The sequence below is a fragment of the Mustela lutreola genome, chromosome 5 (assembly GCF_030435805.1).
Source record: "Mustela lutreola isolate mMusLut2 chromosome 5, mMusLut2.pri, whole genome shotgun sequence".
In the NCBI taxonomy this organism is placed as follows: Eukaryota; Metazoa; Chordata; class Mammalia; order Carnivora; family Mustelidae; genus Mustela; species Mustela lutreola.
In genome coordinates this window covers 30,361,486-30,388,866 of record NC_081294.1, presented here as the reverse complement: position 1 = coordinate 30,388,866, position 27,381 = coordinate 30,361,486, and the positions used below count along the sequence as shown (strand labels likewise).

General features: G+C 41.8%; 1 protein-coding gene across 2 annotated transcripts in view; it reads right to left on the bottom strand.

Annotated features, from left to right (window-relative positions):
• EGFLAM (EGF like, fibronectin type III and laminin G domains) overlaps window positions 1-27,381 on the bottom strand; it is a 185,575-nt gene that overhangs the window by 114,666 nt on the left and 43,528 nt on the right. For both annotated transcript variants that reach the window (XM_059173831.1, XM_059173830.1), the window contains exons 2-3: window positions 2,826-2,935; window positions 1,371-1,451 (exon numbers count right to left, since the gene is read on the bottom strand). In XM_059173831.1, coding sequence (XP_059029814.1) covers window positions 1,371-1,451; window positions 2,826-2,909 — 165 coding nt within the window. In that variant the 5' untranslated portion in view covers window positions 2,910-2,935. The remainder of the gene's footprint in view (window positions 1-1,370; window positions 1,452-2,825; window positions 2,936-27,381) is intronic.

The following is a 27,381-nucleotide window of genomic DNA, read 5'->3' as shown; positions in this document are numbered from 1 at the left end:
GCGCGTTCAGGGTGGTATGGCCGTAGACAGGATCTCAATTCCAGAGGTACTGCCCAGACTCTAAGACACCTGTCACCGTCACTGTGCCCTCGATGCCTGGACCATGTTGCAGGCTGATAGCTGGAGATACTGTTGGCTCCTTGGCAGGGTCCAGGTGCTTGTTGAAAGTGCTGAGATGAGACACAACCTCAACTCAAGGATTCCTCAGTGGGCTAAGCCGGTCTCCCCTTTGAGGATAAAGTAAACCATAGAGGTTGGGGCTGAGGGCTTCTGGGGCAAATGAGGGCAGCTGGGACCAAAGTCTGAGACTAAAAGTGTATCCTGCAAGAAAGTACACACAAGCTGCAAATGTGTACCTCTTCTTCCTGAAGAGCTTTTGTAAAAACTTAAAATTTAATTAAAAAAAAAAAAAAAACAAAAAGCCAGAGCAAGGCCCAGAAGTCAGCCTGCGCTGGGTTCCAGTGGACGTTGTTCCTCACTAACGTGTGATGTGGGGAGAGTGATTTCACCTGAGAGTGAGTCTCGGCATCCTCGTCAGTAAAATGAAGTCCTAGGATAGTTGTGAAGATTAAATGCGAAAGCGAATGGAAAGCAGGAGGAATCGCGCCTGGCAGGTAGAAGGAGTCCAGGGAGCAACAGCTTCCACGTAGGGCTTCTGCGCCTACAGTGGGCGCGGACTCCGCAGTCGCCAACACCCCCACCGCCGCCGCACTCTGGCCGCCGGGGCTGGATGCTTGCAGAGCAATTCCAAAGGCTCTAGCCTCTTGGAGAATTGTAGTAGAACGGGGCAGCGGGGGGAGGAGAGTGGAGGAAAGAAAACAGAACATGCCTAAGGCAGGAAAATTCACCCACGGAGACCTTGACAGGAAAGAGGAAAAGAAATAGATGGAGAGGCAGTCGCTGGTGAGTGGAAGGACCGGGCACCGGAGCTTGACAAGAAAAATAAACAACTTGGACCGTTTGAATATACATTTCAAATTACATCATTTTCTTCTGCATTGTGTCTCCAGGCACTTGGGAGGATACAGATGGGTCATATTTATTTATAAAGCTTTACGGGGATTTTTAAAAAGTCGGCATCGAACTTCATGAACGAAAAAACAGCTGTAAGGTGGCTGTTTGGGGGGGGCGGGTTGAGTCCAGGATGGATGTGCTTCCCCAGAACCCTTTCTGCACGCGCCTGCCTTTCTGGACACGCAGGCCGAGGCATGTGATGAGAGCATGTGCGTGAAAATGTGTGTAAATTCCAGAGGACTATGTACACATGATTATTACATATGACACACACACGATCAGAAATCCTTCTGACTATCGCTGCAACGCCAACCACAGGTGCTCTTGGAGGGGGAGGCCTCGCTGTCTTTACTCACCGGGGCCACGGGGTCCTGGAGCAGCACACGATGCGACCGCTCCTGTAGGGATTTATCCGCGCCCACCTCAGAGTAGAAGACCTGGAAAAGAGGCAGGCATCGGGGTGAGAGCCGGACCAGCACTCCTATAGCAGATCAAAGGCCCGGGGTTCGAGCTCCGGACACAGCCACCAGGGGGTGGGGGGATGGGGCTCTGAGGTGCGCCGCCTCGCTGACCCTGGTTCTACAACAAACACCAGCTCCCCGGTGGCCGGACTGGCACACCCATGAGCCCACAGACACTGGGAGAGAGATGTGTGCCAGTCAAGTGGGAGGAACCCAACAGCTGCTAGTCTTCCCCAAACCTCGACTTTCTCTGGTCATCTTCCATTGTCCCACTTTTTATGTAACAGGAGTTCAGAAACACACTTCTCTGCCTTAAGAAGACAATAGGAGGAGGGCCCATTGTTGGTGACAAGGAGGCAGTAGGGAGTTGCAGATCTGGGTGTTATGGGGGTTCTGTCCCATCTAAAGTGGGCAGCCCAGCTCTGTGGAGAGCCATCCAGCAGATGCAAGGAGTCACGTAGATGGATGTGCCCGTGGATTGAGGAAATGAGGATGATTGGTTGAGGAGAATGTGGGCGCGCTCGTGATCAGCGCGTGAACAGCACTAGGAGCCAAGAGATATATGCATGATCACTGCTAGAGAACAAAAGAATCCTGCTCGGTTACATAAGAGCGCTCGAGGGCACTGCATGCACGGCATTCTGATTGGGCAGGAAGGGGGGGCGTATGCACGTGAATATATACTGCTGTATATGCTTGGTGCGGCGCGGCCGCCATTAGCATTAGTACATTAGCATTAGTAATAAAAGAAGTTTGCCACTCACCTCGTCTGCGGGTCGTTCTTGCGGGCCGAGAGCGACACAGCTCCAGTGGACTCGGTTCCCCCTTAGGAATGCGGGCCTGGTGTGGCCCACTCTCTGGATATTCCCAGAGCTTTCAGAACTCAAATACTTATTTGAAATCTCCTAACTGCTAAGAGTTCACTCATTTTTAAAAACTTGTTCAAACAAAACACATTGGTGAACCTCTCCTCTGATAGGTAGGAATGCACTCTCTGTCCCCTCCCCCACTTTGCCTGTCCATGCCTTTACTTTATTCCCATGTTTCTGCTTTAGCCTCCGAACTTGACCGTGGGCACTTGGATAGCAGGAACCACATCTTCTACTTAGTTTACATTTTCCCCCTCCCTGAACAGAGTAAGGACTCCATAGATCCTAACAGACTTTCAGGCACTTACAAATACCCTTAAAAGGGAAACATTTGCTCTGGTTTCATGTAAGGAAACCGGGGCAGTGATTAATTGGGGAGGGTTGGTGTCAGCAGGCCCTCTATAGGAGGAGCAAGGGTGGGAAGGGCGTATAGTTACCAGGATGACACCCATGTCTGAGATCACTGGGCCCCAGTACTCACAGTATAGCCGGTGATGGGGCTCCTGGGATGCCTGGGCATTCTCCACTGGATGCTGAGAGCTGTGCAGTTCAAGGCGAACAGCATGATATCCAGAGGAGGCTCCACTTTGCCTGCCCCAAAGCAAAAGAGACTGTCAGAGGTTCTGTCTATTGATGGAAAGATGATACCGCAGGACAGAAATCAGACACCTCTCTGGCATGCCACACCTAATTCAGCTGACTTCACCAGAACTCTGCTGTTCCTTCCCAGCCTGGCAATCGTATGATCCTCAGTTCTTTCTATAACTTCTAGCACCCAGAGGCCAACAAAGGGAAACCAAGCACTTCCGACTTGTCTCTAGGGGCATGGAATGTATCAAAGGAAGATGAATTTCTTTTTTCTTTTTACTTTGTAACATAAATATGTTTTATAAGTATTTTATGTAACTATGTCTCTTTACATAGTTCATTTATTCATATTACAGAACATCTCAAAAATATGGTTAAGTGTGAAATGGAGTTAGAAAACTTCAAATGTTTTACAGTAGCAAACTTCAAATCTTTTACTGTATCCTTATCGTAAATAATTTCATGGTTATAAATAATACATTTTATGTTTATAAATATAACATATGCAGATTGCCAAAATTTAGGAATGAGTCCTGTCAACATTTAAATACAATACTTCCTTTTGGTTACATGTGACTTTTTGTAAGATATCTGTATGTAAATATAGATATGTAGATATAGATATATACATATACATATGTACATATATATTTATGTATATAAAATTTTTATTTTTCTTTATTGTGTTCATTATATAGAATAAATATATATACATATAGTCAAAATTTTAAATCTTATATAGTTATATATATTATATAGTTAGATATATACTTACAGATATAGTGTATCTATCTATCTATCTATATATATATATACAAACTGAGAGTATATATTTATCAATCTAATTATTTTTAATGGCTGTAAGTTCTCCTTTATACAGTAATTCCCCCTTACCTGTGCAGGATACTTTCCAAGACCCCCAGTGGATGCCTGAAACCACAGATAGTACCAAACCCTATATATACTATTTTTCCCCTATAAATATATACCTATGATACTTTAATTTATTAACTAGGCAGTGTAAGAAGTTTACAATAATAAAATAGAACGATTATACTAACATACTGCTGTAAAGGTTATATGACTATGGTCTCTCTCAAAATACCTTACTGTAGCATACTCACCCCTCCTTTCATGATAATGAGAGGTGACAAAATGCCTACACAATGAGGTAAAATGTGGCAAATGGCTTAGGCACTGTAATGGAGTGCTAGACTGCTCTTGACCTTCTGATGATGTGTCAGAAGGCAGATCATCTGTGTGCAGACTGGCTGACGGTGGGTAATTGAAATCTTGACGTTGAAACCATAGACAGGTGGGGGACGACTGTACTGCATATGCCGCAATTTACACTCTTTCTCATTCCACTCTTGTTAGACAATTAATTTATTTCCAGTATTTTGCGATTTTAAATAATGTTCCATGACGGGCACCTGGCTGCCTCAGTCCTGCATCAGGCTCCCTACTCAGTGGAGAGTCTGCTTCTCCCTCTCCCTCTGCCCCTCCCCATGCTTGTGCTCTCTCATGTGCTCTCTCTCTCTCAAATAAATAAGTAAAATCTAAATTAATCAATCAATCAACCAATCAATCTCCATGAGGGCAAGAAATAGGTATGTCCAGTTCAGAACACAGAGACTAGTAAATGAAAGAGTTTGAGTAGATGAATTTCTTCCATTTGATTTCCCACTTACCAGTATGGGCTAATGATCCTTCTTTTTAACAACTGTGTAGAATGCTCTAGCATATCACTTAGGTTACACAGTCTGCAATTCACCAAAATCTTAAGGTGTCAATTTATTAGACTGCTGCTGGGGCTTCCCATCCATGTTTTTAATAACAGAAACCAAGGCCTTTCTGGCGGCCCAAGTAGTAGAGGCTCAGTGCTGTCACTTGGTAAGAACAGCCAGTCTAGGAGGCAGCTGCCACTGTCCCCCCCGCCCACAGACACCTACCACTGCCGTCACTGGTGTCACTCAGGGGTTTGGTCTTGAACTATTCTCCGGCTCCACCTTGGTTCAAGATCTAAAGTCCCGGGTGCCTGGGTGGCTCAGTGGGTTGAGCCCCTGCCTTCGGCTCAGGTCGTGATCCCAGGGTCCTGGGATCGAGTCCCGCATCGGGCTCTCTGCTCAGCGGGGAGCCTGCTTCCCTCTCTCTCTCTCTCTGCCTGCCTCTCTGTCTACTGTGATCTCTCTCTGTCAAATAAATAAATAAAATCTTAAAAAAACAAAAAAGATCTAAAGTCCCATCTGAGTGGCCAAACTTATGTAATGTGACTCCCTCTTGACTCAGCCAAGGGGTCAGAGAGGAAATATCAGGTTTTTTTCCAGTTTCCAAACTGGGAACTGACAGGATGAAGGGAGTATTGGGAATAGTTCTTCTATTGATCCCACCCATAGTACTGAAAGCTCCTTAGAGGAGAATCAGATCCTAGGAAAAGACTACTGGGCAGTGGGAAGGCCAAGTACTCTGCTCCTTAGAGCACATATGTACATTAACTTACACGACAGATTGATATTTAGGTTGTTTCCAAAATTTCACTGTTAAAATAATGCTGAGAATATTTGTGTATATGTCTTTTTGTTCATATCTGAGTATTTCTATGATGGATAATTAAAAATTATGGATATATCTATACTAATACAGTGAAGTACACATTCTTTTCAATGCACATGGAATATCTCCAGAATGGATTACACATTAGGCCATGAAATAAGTCTCAACAAATTCAGAAAGACTGAAGTCATACCATCATCTTTTCCAACCACAACAGTTTGACAGCAGAAATCAACCACAAGAAAAAAATCTGAAAGACCGCAAATATATGGAGGTTAAATAATGTGGTACTGACAAATGAATAGTTAGCCAAGAAATCAAAGAGGAAATAAGAAAATACATGGAGACAAATGAAAATGAAAATACAATGGTCCAAAAATTTTCAGCTGCAGCAAAAGCTGTTCTAAGAGGAAAGTTTATAGCAATACAGGCCTACCTCAAGAAGCAAGAAAAAATCTCAAATAAACAACCTAACCTCACACCCAAAGGCGCTAAAAAAGAACAAACAAAACTCAAAACCAATAGAAGGAGGGAAATAATAAAGATTAAAACAGAAATAAATGAAATGAGAACTAAAACAAAACAAAACCAATAGAACAGATCAATGAAACCAGGAGATGGTTCTTTGAAAACATCAACAAAGCTGATAAACCTTTAGGCAGACCCATCAGGAAAAAAAAAAAAAAAGAAAGAAAGAAAGAATGAAAAAAAAAGAAAAGAAAAAAAGAGAGAGTGTGAGAAAGTGAGATAAAGAGAGGACACAAATAAACAAAGTCACAAATGAAAGAAGAGAAATAACCACTAACAACACAGAAATACAAAGGATTATAAGGGAATATAAGGGAATTTTACCAAAGAGTTAAATTAGAGTTAATAACACGTTTTTCTCAAACTATTCCAAAAAATAAAAGAGGAATGAAAGCTTCCAAATTCATTCTATGAAGCCAGAATTACCCTGATATCAAAACCAGATAAAGACACTATAAAAAAAAAAAAAAACCTATAGGCCAATGTCTCTGATAAACATAGAAAAAAAAACCTTCAACAAAATATTAGTGAACCAAATCCAATAATACAATTAAAAAAAAAAAAATCATTCACCATGCTCAAGAGGGATTTATTCCTGGGATGCAAGGGTAGTTTGATTTTCACAAACCAATCAACCTACTATATCACATCAACAAGAGAAAGGATTAAAACCATATGATCATTTCAATAGTTGCAGAAAAAGCATCTGACACAATATGACATCCATTAATGATAAAAACCTTCAACAAAGTTAGGTTTAGAGGAACACACCTCAACATAATAAAGGCCATATATGTAAAACTCACAGCTAACATCATATTCAATGTGAAAAACTGAGAGCGTTCTTCCTAAGATCAGAAACATGATAAAAACGTTCACTGTCACCATTTTTATTCAACATAGGACTGGAAGTCCTAGCCACAGCAATCAGACAAGAAAAAGAAATAAAAGGCATCCAAATTGGTAAGAAGTAGAACTTTCACTGTTTACAGATGACATGATACTGTTATATATATAGGAAAACTTAAAGATTCCACCAAAAAACTGTTAGAACTGATAAGTGAATTCAATAAGGTTGCAGGATACAAAATCAACATACAAATATCCATTACATTTCTCCACATGAATAATGAAGTAGCAGAAAGAGATTAAGAAAACAACCCCATTAATGATTACACCAGAAATAATGAAATACCTGGGAATAAACTTAACCAAGGGGATAAAAGAAGTGTACTCTGAAAACTAAAAAACATTGATGAAAAAAACTGAAGATGACACAAACGAATGGAAAGATCTTCCATGCTCATGGATTGGGAAAACAAATATTGTTAAAATGTCCATACTACCCAAAGCAATCTACAAATATTTTTACAGATATTTTATTTTTCTGCATATATCCCTCTACAGAGAGCACAAGCAGGGGGAGCAGCAGACAGAGGGAGAAGCAGAATCCCCACCAAGGAAGGAGCCTGAAGAAGGACTCAATCCCAGGACCTGAGCTGAAGGCAAATGCTTAACTGACTGAGCCACCCAGGAGTCCCTCAATCTACAGATTTAATGCAATCTAATTCAAAATATCAAAGCATTTTTCACAGAACTAGAACAAATAATCCTAAAATTTGCATGGAACCACAAAGACCCTGAATAGCAAAGTAATCTTGAAAAAGAAGAACAAACTGGAGGTATCACAATCCCAGATTTCAAGATATGGTACTATATACTATATACACATAGATGAATAGAGTAGAATACAGAGCCCAGAAGCAAACAAATCATATGGTCAACTAGTCTTCAACAAAGGAGGCAAGAATAGGCAATGGGAAAAAGACAGTCTCTTCAACAAAAGGTGATGGGAAAACTGGACAGCTACACCCAAAAGAATAAAATTGGTCCACTTTCTTACATCATATACAAAAATGAACTCAAAATGGATTTAGGTCCTAAATGTAAGACCTGAAACCATATATATTTTTTTCAATCTGAAACCTGAAACCATAAAAATCCTAGAAAAGAACACAGTCAGTGATTTCTCTGACATTGGCCATTGCAACATTTTTCTAGATATGTCTCCTGAGGCAAGGGAAACAAAAGCAAAAATAAACTATTGGGATTACATCAGAATAAAAAGCTTCTGCACAACAAAGGAAACAATCAATAAAACTAAAAGGCAACCTACTAAAAGAGAAAAGATATTGCAAATGACATATCTGATCAAGGGTTAGTATCCAAAATATATAAAGAACTTACACAACACAACTAATCCAATTTAAAAACAGGCAGAAGCCCAAAACAGACATTTCTCCAAAGACATCCAGATAGCCAACAGACACATGAAAAGATGCTCAACATTACACATCATCAGGGAAATGCAAATCAAAACTACAATGAGATATCATCTCACACTCCGAATGGCTAAAATCATAAACACAAGAAACAAAGAGTGTTGGTGAGAATATGGAGAGAAAGAAATTCTTGTGCCCTGTTGGTGGGAATGCATTCTGATAGTGTAGCCACTGTGGAAAAGAGTATGGAATTCCTCAAAATAATAAAAATATAATTATCATATGATCCAGTAATTCTACTGCTGGGTATTTACCCCCAAAAATATGAGGACACTAATTCAAAAAGGTATATACACCCCTATGTTTATTGCAGCATTATTTCCAATAGCCAAATTATGGAAGCAACTCAAGAATCCATCAACAGGTGAATGGATAAGAAGATGTAGTACAGTAGTGTATACACATACACACACACATACACACACAGAAATATTACTCAGTCATAAAAACAACGAAATCTTTCCAATTGCAACAACACGGGTAGGAGGATATAATGCTAAGTGAGAGAAGTCTGTCAGAGAAAGACAAATACCATATAATTTCACTCATATGTGGAATTTAAGAAACAAAATAATGAACAAAGAAAAAAGGGATAAACAAAAAAGCAGAATCTTATATATAGTGAACAAACTGGTGGTTACCAGAGAAGAGGTGGGGGGGGGGGATGGGTGAAAGTTATTAAGAGTACAATTACCATGGTAAGCACCGAGTAATGTATAGAATTTTTTAATTACTTAACTGTTCAACTGAAACTAATATATACTGTATGCTAATTATACTAGAATTAAAATTTTAAAAATTATAGGTATGTACATATAAAGTTTCAATAACTACTGACTTACAGTTCTCCAAAAACGCTTGAATAAATAAATCCTTAGATGCATTTAATTTTCTCATTTGGAAAAATTCTTAAAGCAAAATTCTTGTATCTAAGACAGAATGTCTCAATATCAACACTGTTGACCTTTTGGGCTATGTGGGTTTCTGTGGGAACTCTGCTATGCACTGTAGGATGTTGAATATCGCCCCTGGTCTCAAAGCACTAGATGCCAATAGCACCCCCCAGCCATAGTATGAAAACCAAAAATAATCTCCAGACATTACTAAATGGCTCCTGGGGACAACACTGCTTCCAGTTGACAACTATTGATCCTAGAGAATGGATATTTTAAGGACTTTTCAGAAATCTAACCAAACTAATATCTAGAAAATTAACCAATTTAGCAGCTTATGAAGGGGTAATGAGAATGTCCAGTAGAAGTAATATATCTTTACCAGATCTGAGTATTACTTAAAAGTCTTTGTTAATTTTTTAAAAGATTTATTTATTTATTAGAGAGAGAGAGCATGAGTGGGAGGGACAAAGGGAGAAGGAGAGAATCTCAAGCAGACTCCACACTGAGCACCGAGTCTGACACAGGGCTCCATCTCATGACCCTAAGTTCATGACCTGAGCTGAAACCAAAAATCAACTCAACAAACTGAGCCACCCAGGCACCCAAGTAATCTGATACGAAAAAAGGTGAATATTTTAATATCTTCCTTGGCTACTTTTCTTCCTCTATTCATGCATTTGGTTCATTTTTTAACTGGGTTGTTAATTTTTTTTTCTTATACATTTGAAAGAACTCTTCCTAAGTTAAATATCTTAATCATTCACTTACATTTTCTCTGTGTATTTTTATCTTTAGGTCTAGCTTTATAATTACCCGCTACTTGTAGCTTTTTGCTGATTTAGGAGGTTTGTGCCAATAAAATCTCAAAGGAGACTGGGAAGTGGGGGGAAAGAGAGTGGAAATGATCTATCAGACCCTCACAGAACCATAGAATAATGAGTAAGCACAGCTTCATCCTAAGTCCTAGGAACAGAACTTTCTCCATTTATTTTGGGAAAAATGACAACTGACCAAGGTGGGCTACTTGAGTCAACAAGTGCGACACCAGTCCTTTTGTCCTGCCAAGGTTCAGTTCAGAAAACAGAAAACATTCTAAGTATTTTCAGCAGAAATGTGGTTATGGAATTGCTGAGAAGGCCAATGGACTGGAATTCATGACTCACCATTCACTCTATTTTACAGATAGATGAATAAATAGATGAGAAAGAGAGAGAGAGGAACTAGTTTTAGTGGTGACTCAAAACCAAGAAATCTCTGCCTTCATACTCAATCCTGCCATGACACTGGGGTTGCCTTTAGACCCACAAAGTGATGGGAACCTTGGAAGTGTGAGTTCTATGCTTTGACAGCCTTGCTTAGCAGGAGAAAGAGCAGCGGGACATGGCCTTCATCCCACACCTGCCTTCCATCTGTCCCAAGAATACATCTCATCGGTGAGACCTAATTTACCTCCAGAATACTGTCTGCAAGGCAGTCTGAAAAATGTTGTTTTAATTTTTCCAGCCTTTGCATGACAGTTATGATGCCTAGAAGGAGAATAAATGGACGTTGAACAAGCCAAGCTACAGTATCCTGACATCTTCAGACCATAAAAAGCATGAATTCCAATATGCTATCCCCTTTACTTTCATATTCTGCAGGGAAATATTCTAATCAAGCCTTGCTGGGACAGAGTTGGGTAGGACTTCTACTTTACTGACATATATACTCCTATTAGGCCTTTCACATAACTAACAAATATGTATTGAGCTCCTAAATGCATCAGGCACAGAGTTAGTCAGTAAGGCTACATTAATGATGTAAGAGACAGAGGACCACAAATAAGTTAGCAGGACAGAGCAACTGGTGGGAAAAACATACGAGCAATATGGGGTACTTCGGGGGCACAAAGCCAGGACACCCCTGACTCCACCTTCCAGACGAGTAGGGATGAGGGAAAGTGGGGTGGAAAAGTGTTCCAAGCAATATATACTCTTTTCCAAAAAAGCAGGAGGAAGAACCACATACTAGAACCACTAGGGTGTTGTAGTTGAGTGAATGTGGAGGGTGAAGGAGAGGAGAGAGTCAGGAGAACTCGAAGAATTCGGCCTTGGGCAACACAGGGGAGGTGGGTGTACGCCTTTCACTGACTCAGGGAACACAAAGGTGGTCTTTAAGGTTGATGGTGAAGAAGGCGTGGCCACCTGCAGCTGCTGAGCAAGAGGCGGCCAGGTCAGACATTTGGGTCAAACGCCAAAAATATTCCAGATGAATCAAATGGTTAAAGATGGGAAATCAAATTATAGAAGAGAATTGGGTTTTAATCAGATTTTTGTTCTTGAGGAGAAACCTTTCTAACCTTAAAAAAAATAAAGAAAATAAATCAAAAGAAAAGTGATGAATTCTGCGTCCTAACACTTTGGCTATGCTCTTCAAAAATCGCAAAAGAAAATCAAAACAACAGATTGAAGGATAAATCACTGCAGCAAAATGACAGGCCAAGGGCTATATTTATTATAAAACTCATACATATTGATAAAAAACACATTCAGACCCTAATAAATAAAATATGAAGAGACAACTCACAAAAGAGACAATATAGTTGGTAAACACATGTGGTAAAATATTCAAATTGGTAGTTAATCAAATAAGCACAATTTTTAAAAATTGAGATGTCATTTTCACCTGTTAGATTAGTCAAAATGTTTAAGTGAGAGTAACTAATGTGATAAGATTACATGAATGTGCTACTCTCAAAAAATTACTTGTGACAGTGGAAATGAGCACAGGCATTTTGGAAGGCAATTTGGCAATGTGCGACAGTACCCAGAGCCATCAATACGTCCCTCTCCTCGGGCTCTTGGAAATGTGGTTACAGTCTGCTGTGAGGAAAAGAATCTTAAGGGAAGAGGTTTTGCCCGTGATCCCTTGTGAGACAGGAAAGAAAAAAAAAAAAAGCAACAATCTAGATATTTAGAAACTGGGTGTTAGGTCAATAGTGGGATATTATATGGATGGACTGTAATACAGTCATTAATGGTGAGATTTGACTCAACACCTTGGGTAACTTGGATTGGATCTGGAAGAGAAAAAGACATTAGTGGAAAAAACCAGTGATATCCAAATAGTGCGTAGTTCAGTTGATAATATGGTACTACTAGTAGTTAGTACGATCACTACTTAATTTTTTAGACTTGACCAACGTGCCATGGTTAGGGACCACGTTGGCATGAGGAGAAACTGGGTGAGAGATGGGCAGGAATTCTATTATCTTCACAACTAACAATAAATCTAGATTTATTTCAGAATTGAAAGTTTAGTTTAAAAGGGAGGCTAGGGTCACTCCGCAGCAACAATAATGATATAGTGTTAAATGAAAAGTATACCCAGTTGCCATGACGCTAGTACTGGATATATAGGAAATATTCATTTGAAAAATAACTTGAAGGCAAGGGTAAAAGGCAATTGTTATATCAAGGTGGCTGGGATGAAGGATGATTTTTTCCCCCTTGTTTTCTTTTATTTGGTTACAGAATGTTAGTATATTATTTCTTATAATTTTAAAAAGTTACTCTGAAGAGTATTTTCATAGTCAAAGACCAAACACTGTATGAGTGTGGGTATGACCAGGCTCCTTTAGAACTGAAGGAAAGCCACAAAGTACTGCTTTATGAAGCTTGTGTTACTTGAGTTAAGGCAGGCTTTGTTGTCTCGTGGATGCATTCTGTCTCTCCATTTAATGCTGAGGCTAAAAATAGTTTGCAATTAATGAAGCAGATCTATTAGCTCTTAACAACCAAAGGTAATTTATCTGCAGAGAATATCATTCCTGTATCATAAGTCAATCATCACAGTAAAACGAAGGCGCCCAGGAAGAAGGCTATTGCTATGTCAATTGCTGCCATGAACAATGCCCACAGCATTGTCAACTATTAGCAACAGAAGTACTATTGGGGTGACTTGGTATTATAAAGAACACAGAACAGGCACCCTCTTGCTTCTCCCTACCTTGGTGGCTGGCTGTATTCCAGAATAGGATTTTCCAAAGTTTTTGCTCTCTAGGTCCTGCATTCTCTAGGGCAGCTGATTCTAACTTAGGTCTCACAGCAGTGGAAAGTGGAGGGGCATTGCCACCGGGCCTCACAGGACATAGACTGGGGGATGGCCAGAGCCAGGTCTCACAATGTCTAAGAGAAGAGGGACAGGCCCATAACCATAGTCCTGGGCTTCACATCTTCATGAAGATTCTAAACCAGAGCTGGTGGGAAAGCCAGGTGCTCTGAGCATGGCCCTTTTACATACACTCACTTATACATGTAATTGCATACTGATGGGAAGATTTTGTTTTTCCTTCCTCAAAATAACTTAACGTTTTAGTTCATAGAAATACTTGTACCCTATATATTTGATAAGGGGATAATATCTAAAATATATAAGGAACGCATACAATTCAATAGCAAAAAAACAAATAATACAATTAAAAAATGGGCAAAGAACCTGAAATTTTCCAAAGAAAGACGTTTTTCCTAAGATGGACAAATCAGAAGCCAACAGACACATGAGAAATTGCTCAACATCACTAAACAATAGGAAAATGCAAGTCAAAGCCACAAAAATGTATAAGCTCACACCTGTGAGAGTGGCTATTATCAAAAAGACAAGAGATAACATGTGTTGGTGAGAATGGGGAGAAAAGGGACTTTTCTGGTGCACTCTTGGTGGGGATGTAGCTTGGCACAGACACTCTGGAAAACTATATAGCGTCCCTCAAACTACCAAGACTGGGTGTCTGAAGGAAATGAAAACAGGATCTCAAAGAGTTATCTGCACCCCTGTGTTCATTTCAGCATTATTTACAATAGCCAAGACATGGAAACAGCTAATGTCTGTTGATGGATGGATGGATAAATATATTATGATGTATACATACACACACACACGTGCATGTGCGCATACACACGCACACGCCACCAAACAATGGAAAAATATTCAATTTAAAAAAAAAAGAAGGACATCTTGCCACTTGTGACAAAATGGATAAACCTGAAGGGCATTATACTAAGTGTTGATTCAGAGAAAAGCAAATACTGTATTCGTTCATTTATATGTAGAATCTAAAAAAAGTCAAACTCACAGAAACAGAGCGTTGGAAGTTGCCACAGGTGGGTGGGGTAGTGTGGGGAGGAGGATGGGTAAAGGTAGCCTAAGGATACAAAATTTCAGTTCTAAGATGAATCCGTTCTAGAGATCTAAGCATGGTGACTATAGTTTACCATACTTGAAAGGTGCTAAGAGAGTAAATCCTACAAGTTCTTCCTGAGATGATAAATGTATCATCTCCCCTTATTGTCTTGATCATTTCTCAACATGTACATCAAATGCATATATTGAATTACCACATTGTAGACCTTAAACTTACACATATAACAGTGCCATATGTAATTTCTATCTCGATAAAGCCCCAAGTGAATAAATAAACGTGGGGGCAGGGAATAAAACACAGCTGCATCTCCATTCTCCATTCCTTTCCTCCTCCTCCTTCTCTTCCAGGGGTAACAGCCCTTAGGGGTTACTGTGTCTTATCTCTGTGGAGGTTTACATACCTTTATTTTATCTGTACATTTCTTTGTTTTTACCAGAAACATCCTAACATCCTAACTCAGTAAGAGAATGGATACACTGTGGTTTATTCATTCACACAATGAATTCACACAAGGTACCCATATCTTTCTCCCTTGAACAGTTACTTCTTTAAAATGAAAGAGAGATCCGAGGAAAGAGAAAGAGTCAGAGATGCAGGAGAAAACCCTTGTAAACTTTAAGGCTCCCCTCAAACAGTAGCCAGCTTCTGATCACCTTCCCCTCGCTGCTGGCCTAGCAATCATCATTCTTTCTGTTTTTGAAAGAGAGAGAGAGAGAGCATGAGAGCACAAGCTGGGGGGAAGGGCCAGAATGAGAGAGAGAGAGAGAGAGAGAGAATCTCAAGCAGGCTCCACACTGAGTGCAGAACCTGAAGTAGGGCTCGATCTCATGACCCTGAGATCATGAGTTGAGTTGAACACTTAACCTATTGAGCCACCCAGGCACACCCCATACTTTGATTTCTAAATGCATTGCCACTTGCCTATGTGCATTTCAGTTTCCCAAATGTCATCACTGCCATCTTCTACCTCTTTCCCTTTGTCCTGCTGGCAAAGTGCCCTTTGCCCCAATTTACAAGCATTTCAGTGGAATTCTGGAAGGACCAGGAGTAAGTATGCTTGTTCCACCCACCATGTTTCACCAGAAATCAAGTGATCCTCATGACAATATGGGATACAGGAAGGAGAAATCATTCCCACTTTACGGAGGAAGAAACTAAAGTCTAGAGTGTGTTGATACAAAATCTTCAATGGGACGGGGGCAGAAATAATGAGTCATGGAGGTAGAACTGTACTTCCTCTTAGAGTTGGTGTTCTTGGGGATTCTGCCCAACCTCTTCTCAGCTTCCCCTACTCTCTCCCCTTGGGTGTTCCCATCCTAGCCAGTCACTGCCGCATAGATGCTGGTGGCTGCCCATCTAATTCTCCAGCCCAGCCCTCTCCTTCAGAAGGGCAGATCTGTGTACCCAATGGCCAAATGGATCCAGGTGTCCTGTGAGTCTCTCAAATTTAACACATTAAAACTGAGCTCCTTATTTTTCTCTTTAACTTGGGCTGCATCAGTAATCCCTGTCCTGATAAACGGCATCCCCATCCACCTTGACTTCCTTCAGTTGATCACATGGTGTCAATTCCCTCCCATTCATGGAGGCCTTGGAGCCCAGTTCCTAGAACAGCACTACTAACTATCAGAGTTGTACGTGCGGTGGACCTTATTTGCCATTTGGTCAAGACTTCCCTGGTGGTTTTTCTGGCCATTCCAGATCCGAAGGGGCACAGCTTCCTTCTTACAGCATAAACAGCATTTATTCTCCACTGAAGATGATGCATGAGTAATTGAAATTCTTTTCCTGCAAAGCAGCGGAATGCAACATGAAGGGTGCTGGGGTCATAGGATTGGGGGCTCTAAACCTCATGTGTGGGAGGCATGTATGAATGGCCCTCAGCTGGAAGGAAACCCCAGGGGCAAGCGTGCATTGTGAGCACAGCTTTTTGTCTCTTTGCCTGTTTGTTTGAAGTGTCCTTAAGGGCAGGGCTGGTCTCTAGCCAGGAGCCAACCAAAGCTGTGTCTGCAGAGTAAGCACATTGCTGGAGATCGCAGATGAGCACGGCCTCTGCGGAGGGGGAAGTTAAGAGCTGGAGAAAGCCACCCAGCAGAGCCACTTCTGCATGCTGGAAACAGATTCCAGACACAGCAGGGTGGTAGATCTGGAAGGACCAGAGAAACCGCAGATAAGGAGTCGGGAGTGCAGTCCTCACCGGGATGAATGCCAATCAAAACTTCTAATTCTCTTCCAGCTAAGTGAGCGAAACTAAAGAGGCTTTCCTTATATCAAGAGAAAGTCCAGTCTTTGAACAGGGCAAGTCGACCTCAAGCTACACTCTTCAAATACTCCTCATGAAGCAGAAAGTTTAGATAACGGTTACAACACGGAGGTCTTCTGGGATGTTATCTATTATGATATGAAAACATACCAGCACTTCTTCAACATGAACAAACATCAAAATAGTAGGCCACTTACATGTGGATGAAAGATTTAAGCAGTTACATATGAAAATCACACTTGTATTTAACCAACAATGGTTAGAATGAAGGAAAAAATGTATTATGCAATAAAAAACTAGTTTTAAAGAACCATAGCCTTGAAAACTAGTATAATGCATTTATACAATAGATCCAGAAGCTGTGCTCTCATGAGCTAAGAGCTGTATTTCTTAAGAGAGAAGCAAATAAAAAGTGTTGCTTTGCCACAAGGGAGCTGTATTCTTGGGCTTTCTTCTTTGGAGGGCTTTCAAAACTCTATTAGGTTTTTGCATTTGAAACTTCTGAATAATTAGGTCAATTTCTCATGGTAATTTTATTTCATAAAAGACTTCAACTTCCTGAGCAAAATTCATCTCTGATTTGGTTAGTTTTGTAATTCAATTTATAAAAACACTTCAAAACGCAAACAAAAATATCATCTGTGACAGAAATACATTGCTAGCCTTATAGTTATTTGATTTTCATGGAATGAACCAAGTTATATTCATCGAAGCAATGGAGCACCCAGACTAACTAAAAATTATCAGGAAATTCTGAACAGGGAAAAAAAAAAAAGACCTTATTTCCATCTTTTTGAAGCTCGCTCCAACTATTATTACTAAAGCAGCACTATGAATATGTAACCGAAATCTGCCACTCGAGCCTCTTCCAAGGTGATGCCTTCAAGGCAGCAGTGCAAATGTGGGTTTAAGACAGAACGGTGTTTGTTCTAGTTACCCAGGGATTCAAGACATTCTCAGACATGAAGAGCAGCAGGAGGTGCTTTCCAAAGTGCTGCCTGCTTCTCTCTGAGAGGCGGGTCTGTTCCCATCACAGTCCTGCTTCCTTTTGAAGTCCACCATTGCCACGTATAATTCCAGAACACTCTCCACCATTCCACACAGTGTAATTCCCAAATGGAATCCACCCTCCGAGGGTGTACTCTCAGGGTGTAATTAATTTGTCACTCCCGAGTATCATTCCAGAAAGGAATCCGCCATTCCAGAATGTGGCTGGCCCTTCCAGAGCACTTGGCTTTCCCACATGTTAACTAATGGGCTCCATCAGATGCTTTCTAGTGTCTCCCATACTTCGACATGCTACACATCCCTAAATGTCACATGGAGGGAGTGTCTGCAGGACACAGAAGATGAGAGGGAAGAGGAACCCTCAGAGCAGTTCATGGCTTCTCCCTTAGACCCACATAAATGGGGGTCTTCTTTTAGAAGCCCCACTGTGGGTCCTCCCTTGGGCCATACCACACTCCTTGGCTGAAATGAGGGGTCCCAGGCCACGTGTTTATGAGAGTCAGGACCCTGCCATGTGTAGACCATCCCTGAGTGCTCAAGACCCTGGATTCCCCACCCAGATTCCTGTTTCCTGGTCCTCAGTGGCCGCCTCCTTTCCTTCTGAGGGTGGACCCCGTTGCTAGTGGGTGCCCGCTCTGGTGAGAGGGAAGGCCACTGGCTTGCAGTCTGCCAGGGTCAGCGGTGGACAGAGTGGGGCTTGTTGGCTGGGGGCTGCACGTGTGCACAGCGGCACATTGGAGGAGGGGCTGACCCGCAGGTGACTTCTGACATGGAAATCTGGGCTGAACTAGCAGCAGCTCTTGTTACGAAGCAGTGATCAAGCCCAAGGGAACAAAGACGCCAGAAATGCAGAGAGATGCCAGAGAGCGTGCCAGTGGTATGGGCAACAAAGGCAGAAGGAAATGTAGATAAAAAGAAATGTCCTTATGACCTACAGCGCATTGACAAATGCTGGAGGCAGGCAGAGGGTAACCTTCCTCCAGGAAGCTCCCAGCTGTCATGAAGCTAATGCCTTGCTAGAGGGAAAAAATACCTTAGCTTGACAATAGCCTCCAGGATCCTGGTGAGTCTTCCTCCGCATCTGAATATCCTTCCGGGAACTTCCCACTGTCTTCCCCCAACCCCAAGCATGTCATCAGTGGCTCCTCACAATCCAGAGGCTACAGCTCTTCCTGCCCGTAAGGCCTGTCTCCTTCCTTTAATAAAACCACCCTTTTACCCCAAAGATGTCTCAAGAATTCTTTTTTAGCCGTCAATTCGGGACCCCAACAACACTGCTCCCAAAACACATCATTTGACAGCCTCCCTCGTGGCTTTGAGTCTTTACATCTGGACTCCGAGCCTCGGTGCAGACTTGGCGAGTACTTCCTCTCCTCTCTCCTCTGCTCTCATTCCTGGCGCTGTTCAAGGAGTGTGGTCTTACTGGAACACTCTCCTGCTGATTGCTCAGGCTGCAATCCCCTAGCCCAGAACTACTCTCTGGGGAGGAGAAAGCCTGCCTTTTGGCTGGAAGTTAGTACCCTGGGCAGAATGGTAATAAGATCCAGACACCTGATGCCCTCTCTTTACTCCTGTCCTTATACAAAGTTCTCTGTCTTAGACACGGATCAGCCACCTAAGTCACCAGGACGGCTGCTGATCTTCAGACTCCCATGTGAAGTTTCCTCCTCCTTGGTCTAATGTGATCCCTTCCACATCTCTGATCTAGCCACTTCTGGCTGTGGGATCTCCACTGGGAGCCAGCCAAAAACCAGTACCCAATGGAATTAAAACCCAACTGGGGACCACTTCCTAGGGAAGCTGGCTTTAAATACTATATGTATTGGAAGGTCGCTTAGGCCATGATGGATTTCTATCTTTACTGTTTCTGTCAATGTCCTCTGCTAACTAAAATTACAAATTTGGGTAATTGCCTTTTGTTAAACTTCTCTCCTGTTTTCTATGGGTTAGAAACGGAGGATTCTTCCTGGCCTCAGGCACTCACTATAGTCTAGAATGTGAATGGGGAAGCGGGGAGGAGGGCAGGCCTTCCTCCTACAGGGCCTTTATGGCAGGCAATGATCATAGGGATTTTGTTCCAGGGATGCCTGGGGTCACTTTGACACCAGGAATCATTGATAATCCTGCACCTGGGACAACACAAGGGAGGTGGGGGGATTGGGCGCAGAGGTGTTCTGGATAACAGACCTTTTCTCTTCAGCCCCCAGGGACTCTCCCTTGGGATGCCTTTTAATCCACTGGAAACAATCCAGTTGCAAGATTTAAAAGGAAAAAGTGTGGGATCTGTTCATCTGTCGGAGCTAAGTTTTAAGACCAGGAACCTTTTTTCTCTGCCTTCTGGCAGCACCTCACCTCTTGTCTTCCCCTCCCCCTATTTCTGTACCACTCGGGTGTGTGGACTGCACAACTGGCTTCTAGACCATCCCTGGTTCCAGCACCACTGGCTCCTACCTCTCCTCTTGCTGTTGAAGAGCGAAGCACACCCCGAGACTTAACACCGCCCACTCCAGATTGCCCCACCAGTATCCCGGGTAAAAACTGACAATGCGGAACAAATCGACTTACTTTTAAGTGGACCCAGGTAGAACATAGTTCAGTATTTAAACTAATTGAAACTTCTTATTCTACAACACTTACTAAGGGTTACATAAACTCATGTTATCTCTGTTGGAATTTGTTAGCAAAAAGAAGAGTTAAAACCAGGGGCATCTGGGTGGCTCAGTCAGCGGAGCATGTGACTCTTGGTTTCAGTTTGGGTCATGGGATCGAGCCCCGTGTTGGGCTCCATGCTCAGCAAGGAGTCTGCTTGAGACTCTCTCTCTCTCCCTCCACCCCCCCCCCCCCAGCACTCTCTCCCTAAAATAAAAACAAAAACAAAAAAAGATGACTTAAAATTCTGGCTAATTTTGTCTGTTTCAAGTTTTCATGGGTAATTGTTAAGATAGCTTTCAATGCCTTTGATAACCTGAAACTTTAAAATTTTGCTTAGGTAATATATAGGATTGAATTCATTGGACACCTAGGCCTTTTCCAAATGAAATAAAATACTAAAGCATTGATGGCTGAATGTAGGTTTTGACTTTGGACTTACTGCAAAGAAACTAAGACTGTTTGAATGTGTTGGTAAATCTGCTTTGTGCTTACTAGATTCATAAATTTGCCATCTGAAGAATTCTGGTTTAGAAGTTCACATTTGGTTACTACTTAGTTTTCACTGGAGACTAAGGTTTCTAAGAGTTAAAAGTTTGTTAAATGTAATTAAGACTGATGGGAATAAGGGAAACAACTCTGAAATGAAAAAGTTGTTTTAAAAGGTTTATGAAAGGAAATCATTGGAAAGGAATTTTATATGTGGTCAGGCCTGAAGTTAAAATGAATGGATTTTAAAAGTACAGTGGCATAATTGAAATTCTGCTGATCTCTCAGTTAAAAGAACAAAGTTTTCTTGAATTGTGGTTTGCACTTGATAAGAAAATATAAACATTTTTGTTTTCTCCTTTGTCTGCCCAGGAAAACCAGTTTCTAGGTTTTGTCTTTATCAGGTTTTTGATTACTTAGTTACAACTTCTTCTCAATATTAAAGGAGCTACATTTTGCTAACAACTGTATAACCCTACATATTTGCCTCTGGATTCTCTTATGATCATCTTGATTGAATAAATAATAATTAAGTTTTGTAATGATCTGTAATCCTATTTAGGCATGTGCTTTATAACCTTCTGAGGTTTATTTTTTTTTAACAAACTTCTTAAGACTTAACATGTAAATGAAGTCTTTTTGACTCATGAGGCCTTTTTATTTGGTTATGATGAGTTTATTTGAGTTATTCTGGAAGCACTGTTTAATAAGCCTTAGGTTGTATTGCTCGGGTAAATGCTTTAATCTTCTAGAGATGTCAGGCAATTCCTAAAGTTATAATATGTTCTGGTATAAGGCCATCATTTAATATTCTGATTACTTAAGTGTCACAGAAATTACTAGATTTCCTCACCAACTATACTGCAACCTCGCCTCAGATCTTGAACCATGTCCATATTTTAGTCTTTTTGTCATTTACAGTTATTGTTCATCTTCTCTTGTAAAATGTGTTTCATCTTCCAGGAGATTCATAAAAAGGGCTTTTGACAAATACAGGTTTTTAATATCATTAAAATCCTAAAACTAAAATGGGTAAGAGTTGCCAGAAGTAACTAAAGTGAGGATGATTATAGTTTTTGTGACTCCTGTTTGAAACGTTGCTAGTTCTTTAATGTTTGCTGCTCTTCCAGATTAAGGCAGCCTTCTCTTAAAACATCAATGATAGACAGAAATAATGATAAAGTATTTCTCTGTGAACAAAATGAAGCCTTTAGCTTTTCTCTCTACCTGAACCCTCTGAAATTAAAAAGATCTCCTGAAGTATTCTTCCTTCTTTGGCATCATAGCAATCATTTGCATAAGTTCAATACAAATTCTGTTCTCCTTGTAACAGGACAGCACTGATTTTGAAACATTGGTTATTTTACCAAGGCTTTAACTGGAATATCCTATTTGAGAGATATGCAGATATGACCAAACAGTTTTAAGGAAGTACGGGTGACTTTGTGAAACATGAAGCCAATAGAGCCCCTTGGAAATGTTGGCCTGATACCTTGCTTACAGAGTTCCCAGAAGCCTAGTGAAGACTGTCACTTCCTGGCAGGTAAAGGACTATCAGGATACTTTGGGGACCTCGTAAAAAAGAATTCACTCAAATCTACAGGTATTTTCAGGCATGTCTGATGACAAGCACTTAGCTTGCCTGCTGGTCTAGAGAGGCTACTGAAAGTTCAATCTAGATTCCTTATAAAAGTTCTAGCAAAGCTGATTTTAAAAGATCTGTACGATCATTCACTATTCACTATTCTTACTGAGCTTATGAAAGTAATGAGGCCAAGTTTGTTAAAATTGGACTTGTTTTATAAATAAATTAGTCTTGATTTGGCTATCTTTGATAAAAATGAGGGTTATTACAGGAGAAAATGTTTCAGCAACACCTCTTTGTAGATATTAGACCTTAAGTACTTAAGACTCAAGACATTGGGGTTTGTAATTTTGCTCCAGCCCTTAACCTATATTTTTTCTTTTGTTTCTATAAAATGTGCCTCTTGGGCACCTGGGTGGCTCAGTGGGTAAAGCCTCTGCCTTTGGCTCAGGTCATGATCCCAGAGTCCTGGGATCAAACCCCGCATCGGGCTCTCTGCTCAGCAAGGAGCCTGCTTCCCCCCCACCCCCCGCCTACTTGTGATCTCTCTCTGTCAAATAAATAAACAAAATCTTTTTTAAAAATTAAAAAAAAAAAAAAGGTGCCTCTTACGAATTACCTGATTGCTTGCTAAACAAAGGAGGATATGATGGCAGTAGAGACTTTAACTGCTACACAAGATGAAAGCAGTGATAGCATAAAACCAGAATGTGGGGAACAGCCCACATTGGCTCAGTCAATTAGGTGGCTGCTTTTGGTTCAGATCATGATCCCAGGACTCTGGGATCCAGTCCCGAATCAGGCTCCTTACTCGGTAGGGAGCCTGCTTCTCCCTTTCCCTCTCCCTCTGTCTGCTACTCCCCTTGCTTGTGCGCGCTCTCTCTCTCTCTTTCTGGCAAATAGATAAATAAAATCTTTTACAAAAGAAAGAGGGGGAAAAAACCAGAATGCAGTATATATATTCCAGATATCACAAAAATGTAACACGATGGCTAGAAGATACAAATACTCAAATTGGTGCTTTAAATAATTTCTCTCTTTCCCTTAGTGATTGGTTAAATTCCTGGACTAGAGGAAATTTTTGACCAACTATCAAAGGCTGTTTTTCTCGGGCTCCTCTTTCTCATTATAATACTAACTTTATTTTGTTGTCTTTTGTGGTGACTCCCTCCCTGGTGCCAAAACTCCTTCACTGTCATAACCTCCAGCTGACAGATGATCCTTCCCACTCAAGGAGGTTCTTATATGTTGTCTATCTTGGATTGGGTGCCTCTGCCTTTGGTAACTCATATATATAAATTCCCCCAAATGACCAATGTTGACCCAGAAGTAAGGGCATCTCTGCACCCCTCTTCATCAAGAAGAAGTTAACAAAGATAAGACCATTCACCCTCAACAACCTTAAAGATTTAAGGGTCAAAATTATTCAGGGGGGTATGATGTGGAAAACAAAGGCAGAAGGAAATGTAAATAAAACAAAATGTCCTTGTGACCTGCAGCCCATGGACAAATACTGGAAGCAGGCAGAGTGGAACCTTCCTCAAAGAAGCTCCCAGCTGTCTTGATGTAAATGCCTTGCTAGAGGGAAAAACTAGCTTGATGATAGACTGGCCTCCAGGATCCTGGCGAGTGTTCCTCAGCATCTGAAAATCCTTTTGGAACTTCCCATTGTCTTTACTTCCCTCAACCCCAAAGTATATAAATCAGTTGTTCCTCACAATCCGGAGACAATAGCTCTTTCTGCCCATAGGGCTTGTCCCCTTGCTTTAATAAAACCACGTTTTTTGCACCAAAGATGTCTCAAGAATTCTTTCTTGGCTGTCAGTTCCGTGCCCCAACAACACTGCTCCCAAAACACATCACTAGCACCAAGAGCTGACAACTATCCCATGGGTGTAGATCCAGGTCAACTCTACCCCTAGCTCCAGCTGTGTCAGAGAAGGTTAAGGCAAAGCACAGCTTTTGAGGGCCACTGTGTGCGTGAGCTCACCCACTGTGATCTTGGGCTTTCCCTGACACAGCTCGCTTACACCGCGGAGTATGAGAAAGCAAGCGGGATAGGACAGCCTAAGTCTCCACTCACGAGCCTCCTGGGACTACACATGCGCATGCGCACAAGCAGGATGGGCCAGCCCTAACTCTTCATTCCAGAGCCTCCTTGCACTACACAGGCGCATGCACATATGTGCGTTCATGCACACACATGTACTAACATATACACACAGGCGCACACACAGACACCCCCCCACTCCAAGCAGAAAATTTTAAGCCACTTAATGATGATTCATCATTAACAATGGTTAAATGTTACCATCATTTAACAATTAAGGGAAGACAAAGAAGAATAGGCTATTAAACTTTACAAAAGCACGCGAAGGAGAATGCAGTATAGAAGCTTTTAAGCTAGAAGGGAGTCTTACATTCATCTAATCCAGTGGTTCTCAAACTTTGCGGATCATCAGAATCACCTGAAAGCGTATAATAGATGGATGGCCCTGTCTGGGTTGTCTGATCTCGTAGATCAGGGATGGGGCCTGAGGATTGACTTTTCTCACATGCTCTCAGGAGAGGCTGGTGCTGGGGGCGGGGGTTCCATAAACCACAGTGTGAGAACCTCTGGTTTGGCTGAACCTCTGATTTCAGTGATGGAGAAATTAAAACTCAGGAGCTAAGTGTCTTGTGTGAGGTGACAGCAGCTAGTGAAGGGCTCACATTAAGACCTCGATATATTGACTCTCTTGCGAGATGCTAGAAAGCACACACTTCCATATCTCATGAAGCTGTAGGAGCTTTCAATTTGACCCAGGCCTCTTCCCAGGTGGTACCAGTGACTCCCAACCCTTTCTGTTGCCTTAACACACATCACACTTCCCCAGGTGCTCCTCATGTGCACCTGCCCTTGGCTGAGCCCACCGTGAGTCCCATGCTTGCAGGAGCTTTCATCCATTCCCAGTGTCCCCAGGCTTCTGCTAAATGTAGCTTTTCATATCTAACTAGGCATATCTAAGTGAGCTTCTCAGCCTTGATGGCTCACAAACACCCCAAACTCCAAGTGTTCCAGAATGAAACCATCCTCTTCAACCTCCAAATCTCTCTTGTGGTCTCCACAGTTCAAAAACCTACAGCCCCTTTAACTGCTCCTCTTTCCAAATACAACCCTGATGCTAGCCCTCGCCCCCAGTAGCCCATAGAATGCAAACTCTCTGAGCACAGGAGCCTTTGTGTTCAACCTTTATTCTTGACTCCTATAATATTCTCTGGAATACAATAGGCATCCATAAATATTTGCTGTCCGATCGACTAAATGCCTGAATTATTATCTACTTCCTTCTAGCACTACCGCCGGGACCTTAGTTCAGCCTTCTATCCAACAGTGCTAACTCCCCAAATAGCCACAAACCTGAATTTGCTCTTCCAGGTGCCCCAAGGTACCACAGGCCTGCCAGAAGAAATCATGGTGACAAAAGTGGGTCATCTTTCCAACACAAGACCCCTGTCTTGTCTGGGACCAGAAGCCATTGGCTCCACATCGGAAACCCACGTGGGTGGAGCTCAGGCTCCATGCTGAGGTCTGAATGGAATATGCCATTCAGAGACCTCTAGGGGCCGGGGGTCTGCTTCAGGAACTTGGGTCACCTTTCTGAAGAAGGCATGGAAGGAACATTGGGGAAGGGCCAAGGGCCAAGGTAGAACAAGTATCTACCCATCCCATGATACCGAAGCCACACCATGTAGGAGATCTTTGTAAGGGCTGGGGATTTTAATGTCTATAACCAGTCTCTTTTAAAGTTCTCTCCGATGATCTTGGGAAAATGACCTGTTCTCACAGAATGCAGCCTTCTCCAGAATTCCTCTGGCTCATGGCTACATGAGTGACCTTTTGAGGTCACTGCGACTACGATGAGGGTCCCTATGATGAAAAAGAGAATCACCTTTAGAATACCACAGTGATGCATCACTGCCAGCAAAATCCATGGGTGAATGCAAACTTTAAGAGGGGAAGCTCCCATGAAGAGAACATTTGCAGAGCCTCCAAGAATAGGAGTTACCAATTACTGTGGTGGTTTTAACATGTGTCCACAAATTCACCTCCAAAAGGTGAAGGTGAACTTCCCTCCCTTGAGTGTAGGATTCAGTAATCTACTTCCAATAAATGGAGAATGAAAGGGAGAAAAGGTGGGTTTACCATGAAGCAAGATGGCAGATAAACAAGTGTTCAAGGTTAACTTCACCACTGAGCAAACAGATCAGCATGATTTGTCCCCTGATTTGACTGGATGTGAAGGATACTTCACCTCTCTGCTATTCCTGCCTGAAATGCACAGCCTCTGTCTAGTCATCAGAAAATATTAGACAAACCCAAATCAGGAACCAGTCTACAAAATAATCGACTAATACTCTTCAAAAGTGTCAAGGTCATGAAAGACAAAGACAGAATCTGCAGATTTAATGAGACTAAGGAGATACAACAAAGTACAATGTGGTACCCTCGATGAGGCTCTGGAATAGAAAAACAGACAGTGGGAAAACTGATAAAATTTGCATAAGGACTGTACTTTCATTAATAACATGGTGCTAATAGTAATATCCCAACTTTGATAAATGGGCTATGGCAGTGTAAGATGCTAGCATTAGGGAAAGCTGACTGAAAGACGTATGGAGACTATACCATTGCCAGAATTCTTCCATAAATCTAAAATTAATACAAATAAAATCACTGAAGAAAAAACTGGGGCTCCTTCCCTTTTTTATCCTAATCCCAGCAGGAGACCCTTTTCTGACAGGCAGGGCCCCTTTCACAGGCAAGACTCCCTCCTGGAACACAACTGTCTCTGCAAGCCCTGGAAATCAACAGTAGAAAGCAGGTACCATCCCTGTAATTCACTGCTCTCTCTCATGTTCTCAGCTGTGGGTTTCTTTCCGGTCTCCTCCTGCAAACACCAGCTCTGCACCA